The following is a 16642-nucleotide window of genomic DNA, read 5'->3' as shown; positions in this document are numbered from 1 at the left end:
ATTGTTATATTTCCTGCCCAGAACTTTGAAAATTACATGGGTCATATGAAGTCTGGAGTAGTACAGGAGTGATATGATACTGTAACTTGTAGTCTTAAAAGGAAGTATAAAGATAGTGTAAAGCTTCACTTGAATGAAAATTAATCTTTTTGGCTTAGAACTTATCCTTCTTATTACTTTTCCTTATATTTTTTGAAGACTGTTTCAATATATTTTTTCACCCAAAGGGATAATTTTCGAAGGATCTGGATTTTTAAGTGTAGCTATATGACTTTCTTGTTAATAAGTAGAAAAGGATTATTGCTTTTGCAAAAAGAGCTATCATCTGATACCGTGATTGCCTTATACTGGGCACCTTTTTGTCATTATCCATTAGTATATATGAGCAAAGTCATGCTCGAGTCAGCAATCATCATGGTAATAACTGTATAATAAATGCCTAATAACAATAAGTTCATAATTTGTATAGTTTTCCTTTATTTTCATCATTTATCTGTGTACTTTACACTCTCTGTGAACTTTTTCTTTTGCCATTTGTTTTTACAAAGGTTGCATCAAAACCTGATGTTAAATGGCCTCATAAATATTTATCTGTTTCATGTCCTTCTCTTTTCAAATATCTTTGAGATAGTGGAAAAACAAGGGGTGTTCTCTTGATAGTTTATCAAACTGAAATACATTAGTTTCAAGAAAATGGTGTGTAAAAGTAAACTTCATCCAGTCAAACACAGATGGAAATGATCATTGAACTTCTGTGTCTAGTAGTAGTTGCAAAATAATTCTAAATATGAATTAATAGTTGGGTTTTATTGAAAATGAAATGATATTCTAATAAATATATTCTGACAGTGCTCTTTCTGAAGAAGAAAAAACTACGTTGCGTGCTGGACTTATTACTAACTTTAATGAGCCAGTGAATCAGGTTAGTGATGAATGATTAATTATTACTCTCTTAGCAAATGCTTGTATTGGTATATAATTTGGTTTCATTCTTTGCAAAGTGTTTAATAATAAAGTTGACAAGTTTCAATTTACATTTTGCCTTTTGAACAGATCTTTATGTTGAAGTGAGATCCTGTCTTGCAATCCTTTTCCATAGATCATAATTCAACGTGTTTTGTCTCTGGCTTTTTTTGTTGCAGTTTATGTTGTCCCTTGCAACCATTTGATGAAATGTTTCAGGGAATGGATGTAGCTCAAACATAACCTCTGTCCTCCCCCGAGTGATTTTCTTTTTTCAGCTGTATCTGTTCTCTGAGTTGACTCCCAGTATAGCCATACAAGGAAGTGTGGTGGTGGGTGGTAGTGGTGTAGCAGGAACGAGCTGTTGAGAATGCTGCTGCATAAACCCACCTAAAGCAGTATTGCTGTCAAGTGTCTAATCACAGCATTAATGAATTTAAATAGGCATAATAAAGCTTCAGTATGATAGTGTCTTGTCTTAAAATATTTAAAATAACTAATTTTAAGCTACTGTTTTGATTAGAATAAGGATTTATTGTTAAATTGAGTTTAGAGATAGTGTTAGGGGCTCAAACTATGCATATGCTAGATGAATCAGTCTTCCTTCTGCTAACTTATTCTTGCTCATGTAAGTATGAGATTCTGAAAGGAATTATTTGCTAATATTTTAAGCTAGGTCTTAAAGAACTTTGAAGAAAACATAGAAATGATTTGCATAAGGTAAAGCTTAAAAGGAAAAGGTATAGCAAATAAAATTCCATTCTGCAGACAGTTCGGTTTCAACTTTTCAAGATTCATCGATAGGATTAATGTTATTTGTAGGATTAGAGCAATATATCAAAACTAGGATAACTTATTCTATTTAGAAGTAATTTGTGTAATGATAATTTTGACTAGAATTTAAAGGTTTTTTTATTTCAAATGTAATTTTTTTAAAATGCATGTAGGCATAGAAAATATCTTTAAATTTGTAGTGTAGGTATAGTTTCAATGTAAAAAATATGACTAAAGAATACTTATTTCTTTATTTCAACCAAAAAAACCTGTGAAGTATGTCATGTTGGACCATAAAGCGTGTTTCATTTATGTTACTACTAGGTAGTACAAAATTTATCAAATATTTAATTTTTAAGTGGTTGCATAATATCTACATTTCTAAAAACCTAATGTTAACTGCATCATGCATAAAACAATTCAAACTTTTTATCAATAATTTCTGTGTACTTCTATTAGTATTTAATCAGTTAACCTTCTTATACAATAGTATGGTATATTTTATACTTATAAATTCCACTGCTGATGAACAGTTAGGCAATTCTGAGGCTATAATTGCAGGCTGAGATGGGATATTAAGACTAGCGGCTTTATCTATTTATTTGTGTGTCCTTATGACATATTTGGGATGTAGGCTTTTAAGATGTGGATGATTGTTTTCTTTTATGCCAGCAGCCTGCTCCTAAATGATTGCCCAAACAATTGTTGTGATATTGACGTGTTTACAGAGACTTTATTGATGTTCATTTAAAGTCTGTGGCATGATTTATGAACCACAAATGAGGAGCACAAAATCTTATGCCATTGTGGTGGATTAACCTTGGCTGGATGCCAGGTGCCCACCAAGCTGTTCTATCACTCCCCCACCTCAACTGGACAGGGGGAGAAAAATACAATGAAAGGCTCGTGAGTCGAGATAAGAACAGGGAGATCACTCACCAATTACCGTCACAGGCAAAACAGACTCGACTCTGGGAAATTAATTAAATTTATTGCCAATTAAATCAGAGTAGGATAATGAGAAATAACCAAATCTTAAAACGCCTTCCCCCTGTAGCGTTCGCTACATATCAAGGTGCCGCGATTAGATCACTGGTCGGCCCGGACCAGGGAAAGAGACAGATAACACACACAGTGTGAGCGTCAACTTCCACCTTTTATTGCGCAGTCAATTCCTTTTATACTGACAAGGGTAGGCGGGATTACAGATACGTCATAAGGCTGCGACTAACCCTCCGTCTTTCCGTGACATCGCGAGATCTTCCGAACGCCGAACCCTACATCCCCCCACCCCTTCCTTCTTCCTGGGCTCAACTTCACTCCTGAATTCTCTACCTCCTCCCCCCGAGCAGGGAAGGGGGACGGGGAATGGGGGTTGCAGTCAGTTCATCACATGTTGTCTCTGCTGCTCCTTCCTCCTCACACTCTTCCCCTGCTCCAGCATGGGGTCCCTCCCACAGGAGACAGTCCTCCACGAACTTCTCCAACACGAGTCCTTTCCATGGGGTACAATTCTTCACGAACTGCTCCAGCATGGGTCCCTTCCATGGGGTGTGGTCCTTCAGGAATGGACTGCTCCAGTGTGGGTCCCCCATGGGGTCACAAGTCCTGCCAGAAAACCTGCTCCAGCGTGGGCTCCTCTCTTTCCACAGGTCCTGCCACGAGCCTGCTCCAGCACAGGCTCTCCATGGGGTCACAGCCTCCTTTGGGCGCATCCACCTGTTCCAGCGTGGGGTCCTGTAGGGTTCGGCGTTCGGAAGATCTCGCGATGTCACGGAAAGTTAGAGGGTTAGTTGCAGCCTTATGATGTGTCTGTAATCCCGCCTACCCTTGTTACTATAAAAGGAATTGACTGCACAATAAAAGGTGGAAGTTGGCGCTCACACTGTGTGTGTTATCTGTCTCTTTCCCTGGTCTGGGGGGTGATCAGTGATCTAATTGTGGCACCTTGATATGCGGCGAACGCTACACTGTAATGTGAATTAAATCTAAGATTTGTTCAGTGCTAGCTAATTAGAAACTATTTGTCATTCTATGTTTAAAATAACTTGAGGCAGAAAGTCAGGGTTTGCAGCTATCATTAAAATAAAGTTTCAGTGTAGGCATTGTTCAGTACTGTTTTTATTAGATACATGCATGTAACTGCTAACTGCATGTGATGGGTCGACCCTGGCTGGACGCCAGGTGCCCACCAAAGCCGTTCTATCACTCCCCCATCCTCAGCTGGACAGGGGAGAGAAAAATATAACAAAAAACTTGCGGGTCGAGATAAGGACAGGAGAGATCATTCACTAATTACCATCACGGGCGAAACAGACTCAGCTTAGGGAAAATTAGCTCAATTTATTACAAATCAGCCAGAGTAAGGTAAATGAGAAATAAAACGAAATCTCAGAACACCTTCCCTCCACCCCTCCCTTCTTCCCGGGCACAACTTCACTCCCGGATTTCTCCACCAAGCCCCCCCAGTGGCACAAGGGGGACAGGGATGGGGTTTACGGTCATCACATGTTATTTTCTGCCGCTTCACCTCCTCAGGGTGAGGGCTCATCACACTCTTCCCCTGCTCCAGCGTGGGGTCCCACCCACGGGAGACAGTCCTCCACAAACTTCTCCAACGTGGGCCATTCCCACGGGCTGCAGTTCTTCACGAACTGCTCCAGCATGGGTCCTTTCCACGGTGTGCAGTCCTTCAGGAGCACAGTGCTCCAGCGTGGGTCCCCCACGGGGTCACAAGTCCTGCCAGAAACCCTGCTCCGTGGGCTCCTCTCTCCACAGATCCGCAGGTCCTGCCAGGAACCTGCTCCAGCGCAGGGTTCCCACGGGGTCACAGCCTCCTTCGGGAACCCACCTGCTCCGGTGTGGGGTCCTCCACGGGCTGCAGGTGGATATCTGCCCCACCGTGGACCTCCCTGGACTGCAGGGGGACAGCCTGCCTCACCAGGGTCTTCGCCATGGGCTGCAGGGGAATCTTCGCTCCGGCGCCTGGAGCATCTCCTCCCCCTCCTTCTTCACTGACCTTGGTGTCCGCAGGCTTGTTTCTCTTACATGTTCTCACTCCTCTCTCCGGTGGCTATTTTCTCCCCGTCCCAACTTTTTTTCCTTCTTAAAAATGTTATCACAGAGGCGTTACCACTATCACTGATTGGCTCGGCCTTGGCCGGCGGCGGGTCCGTCTTAGAGCCGGCTGGTGTGGGCTCACTCTCTCTCGAACACAGGGGAAGCTTCCAGCAGCTTCTTACAGGAGCCACCCCTGTAACCCCCCCTGCTACCAAAACCTTGCCACATAAAAGCAATACACTGCATCCCAGAGTAAGCTGATTCAGATGTTAACTATGCTGTAAGACAAATAGTTTAAATCTTGTGGGAGAGGAGGCGATGAGGAGAAAAGATTTTTTTGAAGCCTGTATTGGGTCTGTCTGGGATGGAGTTAACTTTCCCCATAGCAGCCCTTATAGTGCTGTGCTAGAAAGGTGTTGATAACACACTAGTGTTTTGGCTACTGCTGAGCAGTGCTCACACAGCATCAAGGCTGTCTCTCCAACATTCCTCCCCCCCCTGCCCCCAAAGGCCAGTAGGCTGGGGGTGGGCAAGAGGTTGGGAGGGAACACAGCCAGGACAGCTGACCCAAAGTGGCCAAAGGGTTATTCCATACCATATGATGTCTGCTCAGCACTCAAAGCTAAGAGAAAGGAGGAAGGGAGTGGCATTCATCATAAGGTGTTTGTCTTCTGTAGCAACCACTACGCATACTGAGGTCCTACTTCCCAGAAAGTGGCTGGACATCGCCTGCTGATGGGAAGTAGAGAATAAATCTTTTTGTTTGTTTGTTTTCCTTTGCTTCTGTATGTGGCCTTTGTTTTTTCTTTATTAAACTGCCTTTATTTTGACCCACAAGTTCTTTTTTTCATCTTATTTTCTCCCCCCCCCTCCTGCTGATGAGGGGAGTGATAGAGCAGCTTGGTGGGCACCTGGTGCCCAGACAAGGTCAACCCACCACAAAGGCTCATACACTATTATAGACCTATGGCTGGAGTTAGTTAAAATCAGATAAGAAAGGAGGCCTAAGTAGTTATTTTTATAGTGGTAGAGTCGTAGAACAAGTAGTCAGGCAAGCAGGTGTGTCTATCATAACATCTTCAAATTAAGACATTTTTCTGGAAAACATCTTTGGATCAGAACAACTCCATACAACAAAGAAGCAAGTGCAACACTGGCCCATGTTATACAAGATGGATTAAATAATTTAACAGTCTAAAGTGGCCTTTAAAATTTAGGAATTTATTATGCTATAGCTAAATTTGGGAAATATTGTTGGTCTGTCTTCTTTTTGCAGCTTGCATCAGGTATTTATAGCTTTGCATGTTCCTTGTGGAATCATCATACTGATATGTTCCTACAGCAAGTTTGTACAGAGGATGAAGCTGCAGCCACAAATTCATTAGAAAGAACCTTGTTGTCATTGAAAGGTAATAATATAGAATGATGTTAAATATAAGGAATGAAATAAGTTTCTTCACAGTAAATGATCAAGTCCTCTTTGGTAAAGAGTCTTAATGTTCTCTAACAAAGCCATGTCCATTGGGAAAACTAGTAATCTTGGTTTATTTTACCTGTGCCTTTAGCAAGGCAGAAGGCATGGAAGGGGGAGAAGGTACTCTTGTTTCTCAGTATGAACCATTCTGATATGTGTGTTGTAAGAAGTCAAAGTCTAGGAGGTGGGAAAGTGGAGGGCATAACAGGATGCTTTTTTATGTGTGTTGTAATTTAGGCTTGCATCTACCTTTAGGCACTTAACTGAGGAAGCTGAGCTATGAATTTTGTTGCGTTAAGTTCACCTCATGGTCAGTGAAGAGGTAGCCTTAGCAGTCAGTTTAGATTTTAGGTTGATGCTCAAGTACTTATCAGTGGGATGAATACATATCCTTACTGTACTTTGCTGCATTGAAGAATTGAGATATTGGGGGGGGGGGGCTTGCAATTTAGATGATATCAGTCTTTAATTGTTTCAGAATGTGCAGCATGTGGCTTCTCTGGTTTACTGGCAGTGATAAACCTGAGAAAAATCATAAGATGGCTTATGGACCCTAGTTGACTGTACTTGGCCCTTTTCCTGTTACAAACCTTTCAGAGGGTGAATACTTACAGCTTTTGCAGAATTCTTCTTGAGAATTCAGTAATTCTTGGAATTCTCTTCATTGTTTTACACATAATGTACTGAATTTTAAAGTGATTTCAACAAGATTAGATTCATGTTAGGTATGGTTGAGGCATCCAAAGGCCCAAAATTAAATGTATTTTTTAATTTGGAGAATTGGAAGAAAGGCACAGCAACTGTAACTATAATTGTGTTCTGAAATCTGTTGAAACAAGGGCTGAGAAATATCTACACAAGTAACTTCTTCCCCCCCCCCCAGTCCTTCGTAAACTGACAGTCCATGGGTTTGTAGAACCTCATTGGAGCATAGAGGTGATGGTAAGTGACGTATATCTGTTTCTAGTTCTAAATTAGAAATCTTTTTTGATGATTTCAGGTGTTGTTAGAGATATGTTTAAAGATAGTTGAAAGGCACATGTTTGTGTTATGTAAAGGAAGATCAAGCGACACTCTCTCAAATTTGTTCTCTCATCAGTTAAGAACTGTCAGATCCTAGGTAGATCCTAAATGCTGACACCAATGGCATGATGTTTTTTTTTAAAAAAAAAAAAGTGTCCTTTCCAGTTTACATGTCACATGATAGTGACATCCCTGTTCCCTACTGGAAGATGTCTCGTGTATTCTCTGCCATCATTTGAAGAGGATGTTTTCATTTAATGATGAATGTAATGGCATATTTGTCCTATCAAATTCTATTGATAGAATTTGTCTGATAATGAGATGAAAGCCTGTGGTATGCAGCCCATGGGGGGGGGGGGGTGTGAGAAGAAAAACCCAAACCTCTCCCTTAACCCCAAACACTGCCTGCTTTGCTGGAAGAATTGGGTACCCAAGAGCTACATCCTAAACTAGGAAGTTGAGAACAGGAAAGAACTGGATAAACAGATTGTAAAGCATATGTCTATATTTACATACACCTCTTCCTATTAGAGATGATATGCTGTTTGTGTGGTACTAATAAGGTCAGTTTGGATCATCTATGCAGTCTCCTAGATAGCTAATTATTTGTTTCACGAGGAAATTGCTTGTCCAAGATAATAAATTACTTCAGTTAAAAGTGATAAGGTGATGTCTGAGCTAGTAATGCATCTGAACTGACTTCAGTTTGACTCAGCTTTCTTCTTGTAATACAGTACAAAATGAGCTTCATCTTTAAGACACATACTTATATATTTTTCAGGGGTTTCTACATGCAGTGTTTGAACGGCTAAAACAGTTTCTGGAGTGTAGTAAGTATCTAAATCTTTTTCCTTGTATTGGTTGTTAAATATTAGAAACTGGATGAAAGCATAATATAGTTATAAAAAAAATACCTTGCACCTAAATGATTTTGATATAAGTGCAGAGCTATTACTTTAAATGCTGCTGAAACTGTACGGGAAAGGCTTCAGCAAAAATGTCCTTTTATATTAAAAGACTAAAATCCCACCAAAATTATACTTGGTGTGATAATGCCAATTCCAAAATAATCATAATAATAATAAAAAAACTTAAGCCATGGAGTGACAAAGTATACATATTAAAATATCTAGATGCTACTAAAACCCAGATCATCTTGAGTTTTCTTGTTTGGGAGGGTTTTGTTTTTCTTTTTCCTGGAGTTTGCCATGTATTTTGTAAGTGTCAAATGGGAAATAAAGACCATGTTCAGCTATATGTACTTTATACCTGGAAGAGTAGTAGTCTGAGACAGGCAACCACAGGTTAACACAGTCAACAGAAATATAAGCATAATTGGCAGGTGTTAGTACTTCTGCAGGGAGGTTACCTGAAGCAAACAAAAAGATTTTGGCAGTGTTGCATCTGAACTCACTCCTCCTTTCTTGCCTGTGCACTTGTAGTAGGCATGGTACAAGCCATTCATTCATTTAAAGACTGTCAGGTCATTCTTTTAGGATTCAACAACGCTTTTTCTGAGGATAGATGTCTAAACTGAGTAGAAAGAATTTTTTTTGATACAAATGAAGGTACTTGGATCAGGAACCTGTACTTAGGTGAGGGGCTGATTCAGGCTCTGAGCCTTGTTTCTAGAAAAGATGGAAACTGCCACTGTGTTAAATGCCAAAATAAAATACCTTTTTTGCTTGTCTAAAATGCAGGCTTCTCTGCATGCAACTGTTTGCCCCTTCTATTATAGTATAGTCATGCTCTTTCTGGCCCTTCTTTCATTTTTAGCAAGATAGTTGCCTAGCTTTAATAGGCTGAATTGAAGGTCATTCTATCCTGAAGCTTGGTGGTTAACATAGTCCCCTAGAACATGGGGACTGTGGGGTTTGAATGTCCTGAGATAAGAACTGAGCTGAAGCTTCCCATCTCCACTTTTCTAATCAATAAGCTGTTTTGCAAAAGCAGGCACGACTACCATACAAGATTAGGGTTTACTTTTGTTATGTTTTTTGCATGTATGCCTTCATTATGGCTCTTTGTTTTTCTCTTTTTTTTATAAAGGCTTTATCTGTTTTTTGTAAATTTAGAATGTTTTCCAGTGTTCATAGTAAAATTTTTTTAAGGTGGGGTTTCTAGAAAAGCACATAGTATTATGTAGTAAGAATATACCAGTTAACTGTCTTTTATCATTGAGTTGTCTGTAATGATGTTCTGATTGTTTTATTCTGATCAGTTACAGTGAATTTCACTGCAGCAGAGAGAAATGGTTAAAGATCCCCCCCCCCTTGAATTTATGACTTTGAATTTATCCTGCCATAGAACTTTTTTCTGGCTGCCATAATCCCTGAACTGCAGATAAAACAAGTTGTTCTCCAGTGTTAATTTTTTAAAAAGTAGCTATCCAGAAAGAAAAGGAAAGTCTGAAAAAATGATAGTTGTTAAATATCTGATTTACCAGGTAGAAGTATAGGAGCAGAAAATGTATGCAGAGACCATCTAGAAAAGACTAATTCTGTTCACTAAAGTGGTAAGTAAATTCACCATTTAGTTACTGAATAATTTACCATTCTGGCAGTGCAGTCCCTGTTCAGATATATATTTTCCTTAAAGCCAATAGGTTTCAGATCTTTTAAAGAAATGGAAGGTACTGCAACTTAAAACTTCTTTGTTATGAAATATATTTTTGAATTTTTTTTAAAAGAAAAGGGTATCTGTTTACTCATGCTGACTTAAGTTGCAGGAGTGAAGAATGCATTTCCTTAGCTCAAACAAAATTAAGTGCATTCCATAAGCAAATTATTTAACTAGGATTTTGCTCAAAAAAAAAAATCTGGAAGTTTTGCTAAAACATTGGTACCAGCACTGATGAATAAAGAAGAGAGACACTTTTCATCCTGTCTTTTATAAGTAGTAAGATTGCTATTTTGAAGGCACTGCTAGTTCTACTGAATAACTGGCCACTTTTAGTTTGTCGTGGTTAAACCCCAGCCAGCAACTAAGCACCACGCAGCCGCTCACTCACTTTCCAGGACATAGTTTATTGAAAGAAGATTAACAAAAAAAATTCTCTTGCCCTCTGTGGCTTTTATGTTATATAATACATTTGGAGTTTTCAGCTAATTCTGTGCAACCATTGTCGTGGTTTCAGCCCAGCCGGTGACAAAGGACCACGCAGCCGCTCGCTCACTCCTCCCGCCCCCCTCCGGTGGGATAGGGGGGAGAATCAGAAAGGAGGAAAAAAAAACACAAACAAACAAAAAACCCCAAAACAAAACCCGGAACCTCGAGGGTTGAGATAAGGACAACTTACTGGGACAACACAAGGAGAGAAGTTACAACAACAACAACGGTACTAATAAAAGACTATACAAAACGAGTGATGCACAGTGCAACTGCTCACCACCCAGAATCTGACGCTCCGCCACTTCCCCCACAGAAAGCTGAGATTCCCCCCCCCCCCAGCCCGCTCCCCATTTATACACTGAGCATGATGTCACATGGTATGGAATAGCTCCTTGGCTAGTTCAGGTCAGCTGTCCTGGCTGTGCCCCCTCCCAGGTTCCTGGGAAAATTAACTCTATCCCAACTGAACCCAGGACACATTAATTGCATATATTATCAGAAGGTAATTTTAGTATTGTCACTTGCTCTGTTTTTAATAGATATAACACTTACAGAATTCCCATTGTTTGCAGAGTCTATTTTGGGGCCATGGGTCTTATTTAAATATTCAGCATAATTATCAGAGGTGGGAGGCACCTGTCAGCTTCATGAAAATTGAATTAAAGATGCTTTGACCCAGCATTCTTAGTCTTTATCATAGTACTTCTTACTTTGAACTAACAAGCAAAGTATATGAGGTATGTGTATCTTTTTTTCATAGTCCTGAAGAGAAAATACACTTTATTCATAGATAATCTGCCATCTGTAGAAATTCAGATGCAAGAATTTAGGTTTAGACTTTTTTGTAGTACTAGAGGAGATTAAAGGAATGGACCAGTGTATTCTAGACCACTAGTTGGAAAAGCTAAGACGAAGAAGTAAGTGCTTGTACTGCAGTGGGGGGAGAAAAAAAGAAGGAAGAATTCTTTCCCTCATGCCTCTTTTACTTACAATAATTCTAATAGGGATGAATTATCTGCTAAAACATTCAGGGTTTTAATTGTGGCTGATGTGTTTTATATACTGTGTTGCTAGCAAGCTGCTCTAGTTGAAAATGGGTATTGTTCCTTAAACTTAAAAAAAAAAAAAGGCAATTTTGAATACGAATCAAGAATTTCAGGGGAAATAATGCGTCATTAATCATTGAAACTAATCTCTTCTTAATTTCCTGTCCTTGTTCAGTTTTCTTTTATATAAATAGGCACCTGTTTTTGATAACTAGTTTATGAAAGCATTTAATATAGGACTTGCACAAAAAGTAATTTTATTTCTTTTTCTTGCTCTTCTACTTCCTTAATTTTTAGCTTTTGGACTTCTTGGATCAACATCCTTTTTCATTTACCCCTTTGATTCAGAGGTCATTGGAGTTTGCTGTAAGCTATGTTTTCACAGACGCTGGTGAAGGAGTTGTATTTGAGCAGTTTATTGTACAGTGCCTGAATCTTATTAAGATAATTGTAAAAAATTATGCTTACAAGCCATCCAAAAATATTGAAGGTAATGTTATTTACTAAAAAATTTTTTTATACCTTGAGTAACGTTTTTCTAGTTGATACCAAGATTTAAAATCTTTTAAGACATTCTTTTGAAGCATTTAATGCTTCAATAGTTAGTAATGTATGCTTCTGTCTAAATTGATAATACTTATTTTGATGGTTAAAGTATTTATATATGGCCATTGACTTGCAAAAGTAATTTTAAATCCACGAGGAGTATGAATATCTTTTTGTAAATTGGTTTAGTTTTCACTGAACTAATTTTAAAAAGTACTGAGATATGGAATTTGATTCATTTTCATCATAGTTAGATATATCTTTCCCTTGAGAAAAGTTTGATAAAATGCTTGGTGTTTGTTGTAATTAACTAATACCAGTACTCTGAAATACAGAAACAGTGAATTTGAAATGCAGTTGACTATCAAACAGTTTATGTATCCTATTTCTGTAGGACTGTGTTTTGTTCTGAATCTTCATACACTTATGTATGTATGGATGTGGTGGGTTGACCCTGGCTGGTCAACAGGTGCCCACCAAGCCACTCTATCACTTCCCCTCCTCAGCTGGGGGGGGGGCAGGGAGAGAGAAAAATATGACGAAAGGCTCCTGGGTTGAGATAAGGACAGGGACAGATCACTTGCCAGTTACTGTCACAGGCATAACAAACTCGACTTGGGAAAATTAACTTAATTTATTACAAATCAAATCAGAGTAGGATAATGAGAAATAACCAAATCTTAAAATGCCTTCCCCCCACCCCTCCCTTCTTCCTGGGCTCAACTTCACTCCTGATTTTCTCTACCTCCCCCCCCCCAGCAGGGCAGGGGGATGGGGAATGGGGGTTGTGGTCAGTTCATCACACATTGTCTCTGCTGCTCCTTCCTCCTCACATTCTTCCCCTGCTCCAGCATGGGCTCCTCTCTTTCCATGGGTCTACAGGTCCTGCCAGGAGCCTGCTCCAGCGCGGGCTTCCCACAGGGTCACAGCCTCCTTTGGGCATCCACCTGTTCCAGCGTGGGGTCCTCCACGGGCTGCAGGTGGATATCTGCTCCACCGTGGACCTCCCTGGACTGCAGGGGGACAACCTGCCTCACCATGGTCTTCCCCACGGGCTGCAGGGGAATCTCTGCTCTGGCACCTGGAACACTTCTTCCCCTTCCTTCTTCACTGAACTTGGTGACTGCAGAGTTGTGTCTCTCACATATTCTCACTTCTCTCTTTGGCTGCAGCTTGTTGTGCAGTTTTTTCTCCCTTCTTAAATATGTTATCACAGTGGCACTACCACTGTTGTTGATTGGCTCGGCCTTGGCCGGTGGTGGCATCTGTCTTGGAGCCGGCTGGCATTGGCTCTGTCAGACATGTGGAAAGCTTCCAGCAGCTTCTCACAGAAGCCGCCCCTGTAGCCCCGCCAATACCCAAACCTTGCTACGCAAACCCAGTACAATGGATAATGAAAAATAGCTTTCCTTATATTTGAACTATATTTAAAAAAAAAAAAAATTAACTTCCACATTAGTTTGAAATTTGCCAATGACTAGATAATAATTAGCATTCTTTTTCTAAATTTTGTGAGGGAGTTTCATGAACATACCAGTATGTGTGTCAAAGATTACACAAACCTAGCTTTTAAAATTCTTCAAAATATTCATAAAAATAATTAAAAAATCATAAAATCATGTAGGTTGGAAAAGACCCTTAAGATCATCGAGTCCAACCATAAACCTAACACTATCAAGTCTACCACTAAACCATGTCCCTAAGAACCACATCTACATGTCTTTTAAATATGTTCAGGGATGTGACTCAACCACTTCCCTGGGCAGCTTGTTCCAATGCCTGACAACCCTTTCAATAAAGAAATTTTTCCTAATATCCAACCTAAACCTCCCCTGCTGCAACTTGAGGCCATTTCCTCTCGTCCTATCGCTTGTTACCTGGGAGAAGAGACCAGCACCCACCTCACTACAACCCCCTTTCAGGTAGTTGTAGAGAGCGATAAGGTCTCCCCTCAGCCTCCTTTTCTCCAGGCTAAACAGCCCCAGTTCCCTCAGCCGCTCCTCATAAGACTTGTGCTCAAGACCATTCACCAGCTTCGTTGTTGCTTTTTGCACGTGCAAAGAAGTTTAACACTGATGTATTTCAGTGTTATTCCATAATTTTATAATACATTAATGTTCTAAATCCACTGATTATTAACAGAAATTTCTACTTGCAAAAGTTCATAGTTGTGTTTGAGTTTTTGAAATAGAAATGTAGTCACTTAACAAAAAGAATAATAGCATATTCTAATAAAAGCTGTAGCACTTGATTTTTCCGAGAACTGGGTGATTAAAAAATTAAAATATATAGAGAAATGATTCATTTTTCTTAATTTCTGACTGACATAGATTGTTTGTGTTGGTTGTATAGCATATGGTATTTGGTTTTATTTCTACTTTCTTTAACCAATGTTAACTCCTAAAAAAAAAAACCCAGTTATTTTTAAGATTATATTTGGATAAACTTTCTGAATAGGTATAAATGAAACTTTCTTTGAGTGCTGTGTGTTTATGAATTACCTTCTTCAGTAATGCTAAATTAGAAAACCACCAAAAGCAGCAGCTAAAAGTGTTTCTTTTTGTCTACGTAGTAACTGAAAAGCATTATAAATACTTCATGAAGCCCTATGAACCCTTCACTCCAATTTTGCTGTTAAAGAATTCTTTTAAAAGTAAATGAAATTAGTTTAACTTGCTTAAAAGAAGTACACTTGAAAGTCTGTTATGAAAGTCTGCCATGAAAATGTATTTTTTTTTCTCTGAGGATTTCTTATCTATTGATTTCTTTCTAGTTTTGCTAGACTAGTGTTTGATCATTAAACTTTTTAATTGTAATTTGGTTTTTCCTATATTTTATTTCAGATAGCAGTACTGAAACTCTTGAAGCACATAAGATAAAGACAGCGTTTTTCACATTTCCAACACTAATGGAAATATGTAGGAGATTAGTCACTCACTATTTTCTGCTGACAGAGGAAGAATTAACAATGTGGGAAGAAGACCCAGAAGGCTTCAGTAAGAAACGTGTTGTATGGTTGATTGCAGTTTATTTAGATATTGTCATAAGAGGTTTCATATCCACATTGCCTCTACAAATTGCCCATGCAGTATTTGCTGTTTTATTTTCTACAGTTTTGTTACATGGACAAATATTCCCTCTGGAGATTGTTTTCACAACAAGAGATTTCTCAGTAGTCCATGATATTCACATATCTAAATACTCAACTTTATTTGAATCATAGTTGAAATAATACTTTATCTTTTTCTTTGTGAAATAATAGCTGTAGAAGAGACAGGAGGAGATTCTTGGAAGTACAGTCTCCGAGTAAGTGTTTCAATTTGAAATAAAACCATTCGACATTTCTGGATGCATTTCTTGATAGTCTTGTACCCAAGAGAGGTGATATTTGGTAGAAAGATAAGCTCATGCTTTTAAAAAAAATCTTTTATTAGAGAAATTTCATTAGAATTAATATAAATGAACTTTGTTCATTGATCAATGTTCAAACATTTTGAAATACACTGGAAACTATGCACTTCATATTCTAGGAGGGAGGAAAAGGAGTTTGCTTCAGTGTTTGTATTGTGTAGTATCAGATGGTTATTAAAACCAGTAAAGTTGTCTCCTTTTTAAACTGATAATTGATATTATCACTAATGACTTTGTTAGTAGACATGATGAAGAAAGTTTGATGCATCTATATTAGCATTTTAGTTCAAATCAAAAGTATGCTGTTATAGTGAATCTCCCAATTATCCCTGCTATGGTTTGCTTTGCAAAGAGATCTCAAAGCTTATTTGCTGGGTTACTTTCAGATTAAAACTAAAAAACCCATCCCTGCGCATCTAGTGCAAGTGGACCTTCAGTCCAGATGACTGAACTAGGGCTAATCCAAAAGGAAACTGTGAGATACCTACATTGTTCTTGTACCACAGAACTTGCTAATATAGATACAGCCACCAAAATCTTGCTAGTTAAGCATACTGTATAATATGTAATGTTTTTTCATATAATACTAAGACTAACTTTGCTGCAGTATATTGCATTTTAAATTGTGGCCTTTGTTGTGAGGTATGCAGCACTTACAAATTTTAACATGAAACACAATTTAATTGCCTTTATTTTGATAGATTCTAAACCAGATATTTTTCATTTTTCAGCCATGCACAGAAGTTCTTTTTATTGATATTTTCCATGAATATAATCAGACTCTTACCCCTGTGCTTTTAGAAATGGTTCACAGTCTACAAGGTAAGTTGTTTAAAAAATAAAGGAACTGTAAAATGTAGAATTCTGACATTCGCTATTGTCAACTGTTAAACAGTTTTATCTTGTGATATCTAATTTTATATAGTGTATTCACTCTATTTTTGAAAGGATGTGTTAATATTTTGAAATTGTTTCTAAAACTATCATAAGGAGAATGCAGTGTGTATATAGGAAGAGGGAATCCTAACAATTCTTTCCTTTTTGTCATAACTATCTTGGATGACTGACAAAAACTGGGGCAATTCTACTTTCGTGAGGTTTCAGGCTTTCTTGAGAATGGTTGACAAGCTTAATAAATTCTGTAGGTCGTTTTTTACCAGGAACTTCCTGTTCAAATGTTTCAAGGCACTTTATGTTAATTATGCCAAGTTTCTGCAAAAATCCTGGGAAAAAA

At 38.6% G+C, this 16642-nt stretch overlaps 1 protein-coding gene across 1 annotated transcript in view; it reads left to right on the top strand.

The window, feature by feature from the left end:
- The window catches only part of LOC138683422 (importin-11-like), a 109744-nt gene that overhangs the window by 39361 nt on the left and 53741 nt on the right, over positions 1 to 16642 (top strand). The window contains 10 exon segments of the mRNA XM_069775139.1: positions 850 to 922; positions 6074 to 6206; positions 7155 to 7213; positions 8076 to 8124; positions 9741 to 9789; positions 9791 to 9809; positions 11749 to 11941; positions 14841 to 14993; positions 15260 to 15303; positions 16140 to 16230. Of these exon segments, the coding sequence (XP_069631240.1) occupies positions 850 to 922; positions 6074 to 6206; positions 7155 to 7213; positions 8076 to 8124; positions 9741 to 9789; positions 9791 to 9809; positions 11749 to 11941; positions 14841 to 14993; positions 15260 to 15303; positions 16140 to 16230 (863 nt within the window).

Source organism: Haliaeetus albicilla, chromosome W, assembly GCF_947461875.1.
Source record: "Haliaeetus albicilla chromosome W, bHalAlb1.1, whole genome shotgun sequence".
Taxonomy (NCBI): Eukaryota; Metazoa; Chordata; class Aves; order Accipitriformes; family Accipitridae; genus Haliaeetus; species Haliaeetus albicilla.
Note: the sequence above shows the minus strand (reverse complement) of the source record. Positions and strands in the feature narration are given on the sequence as shown.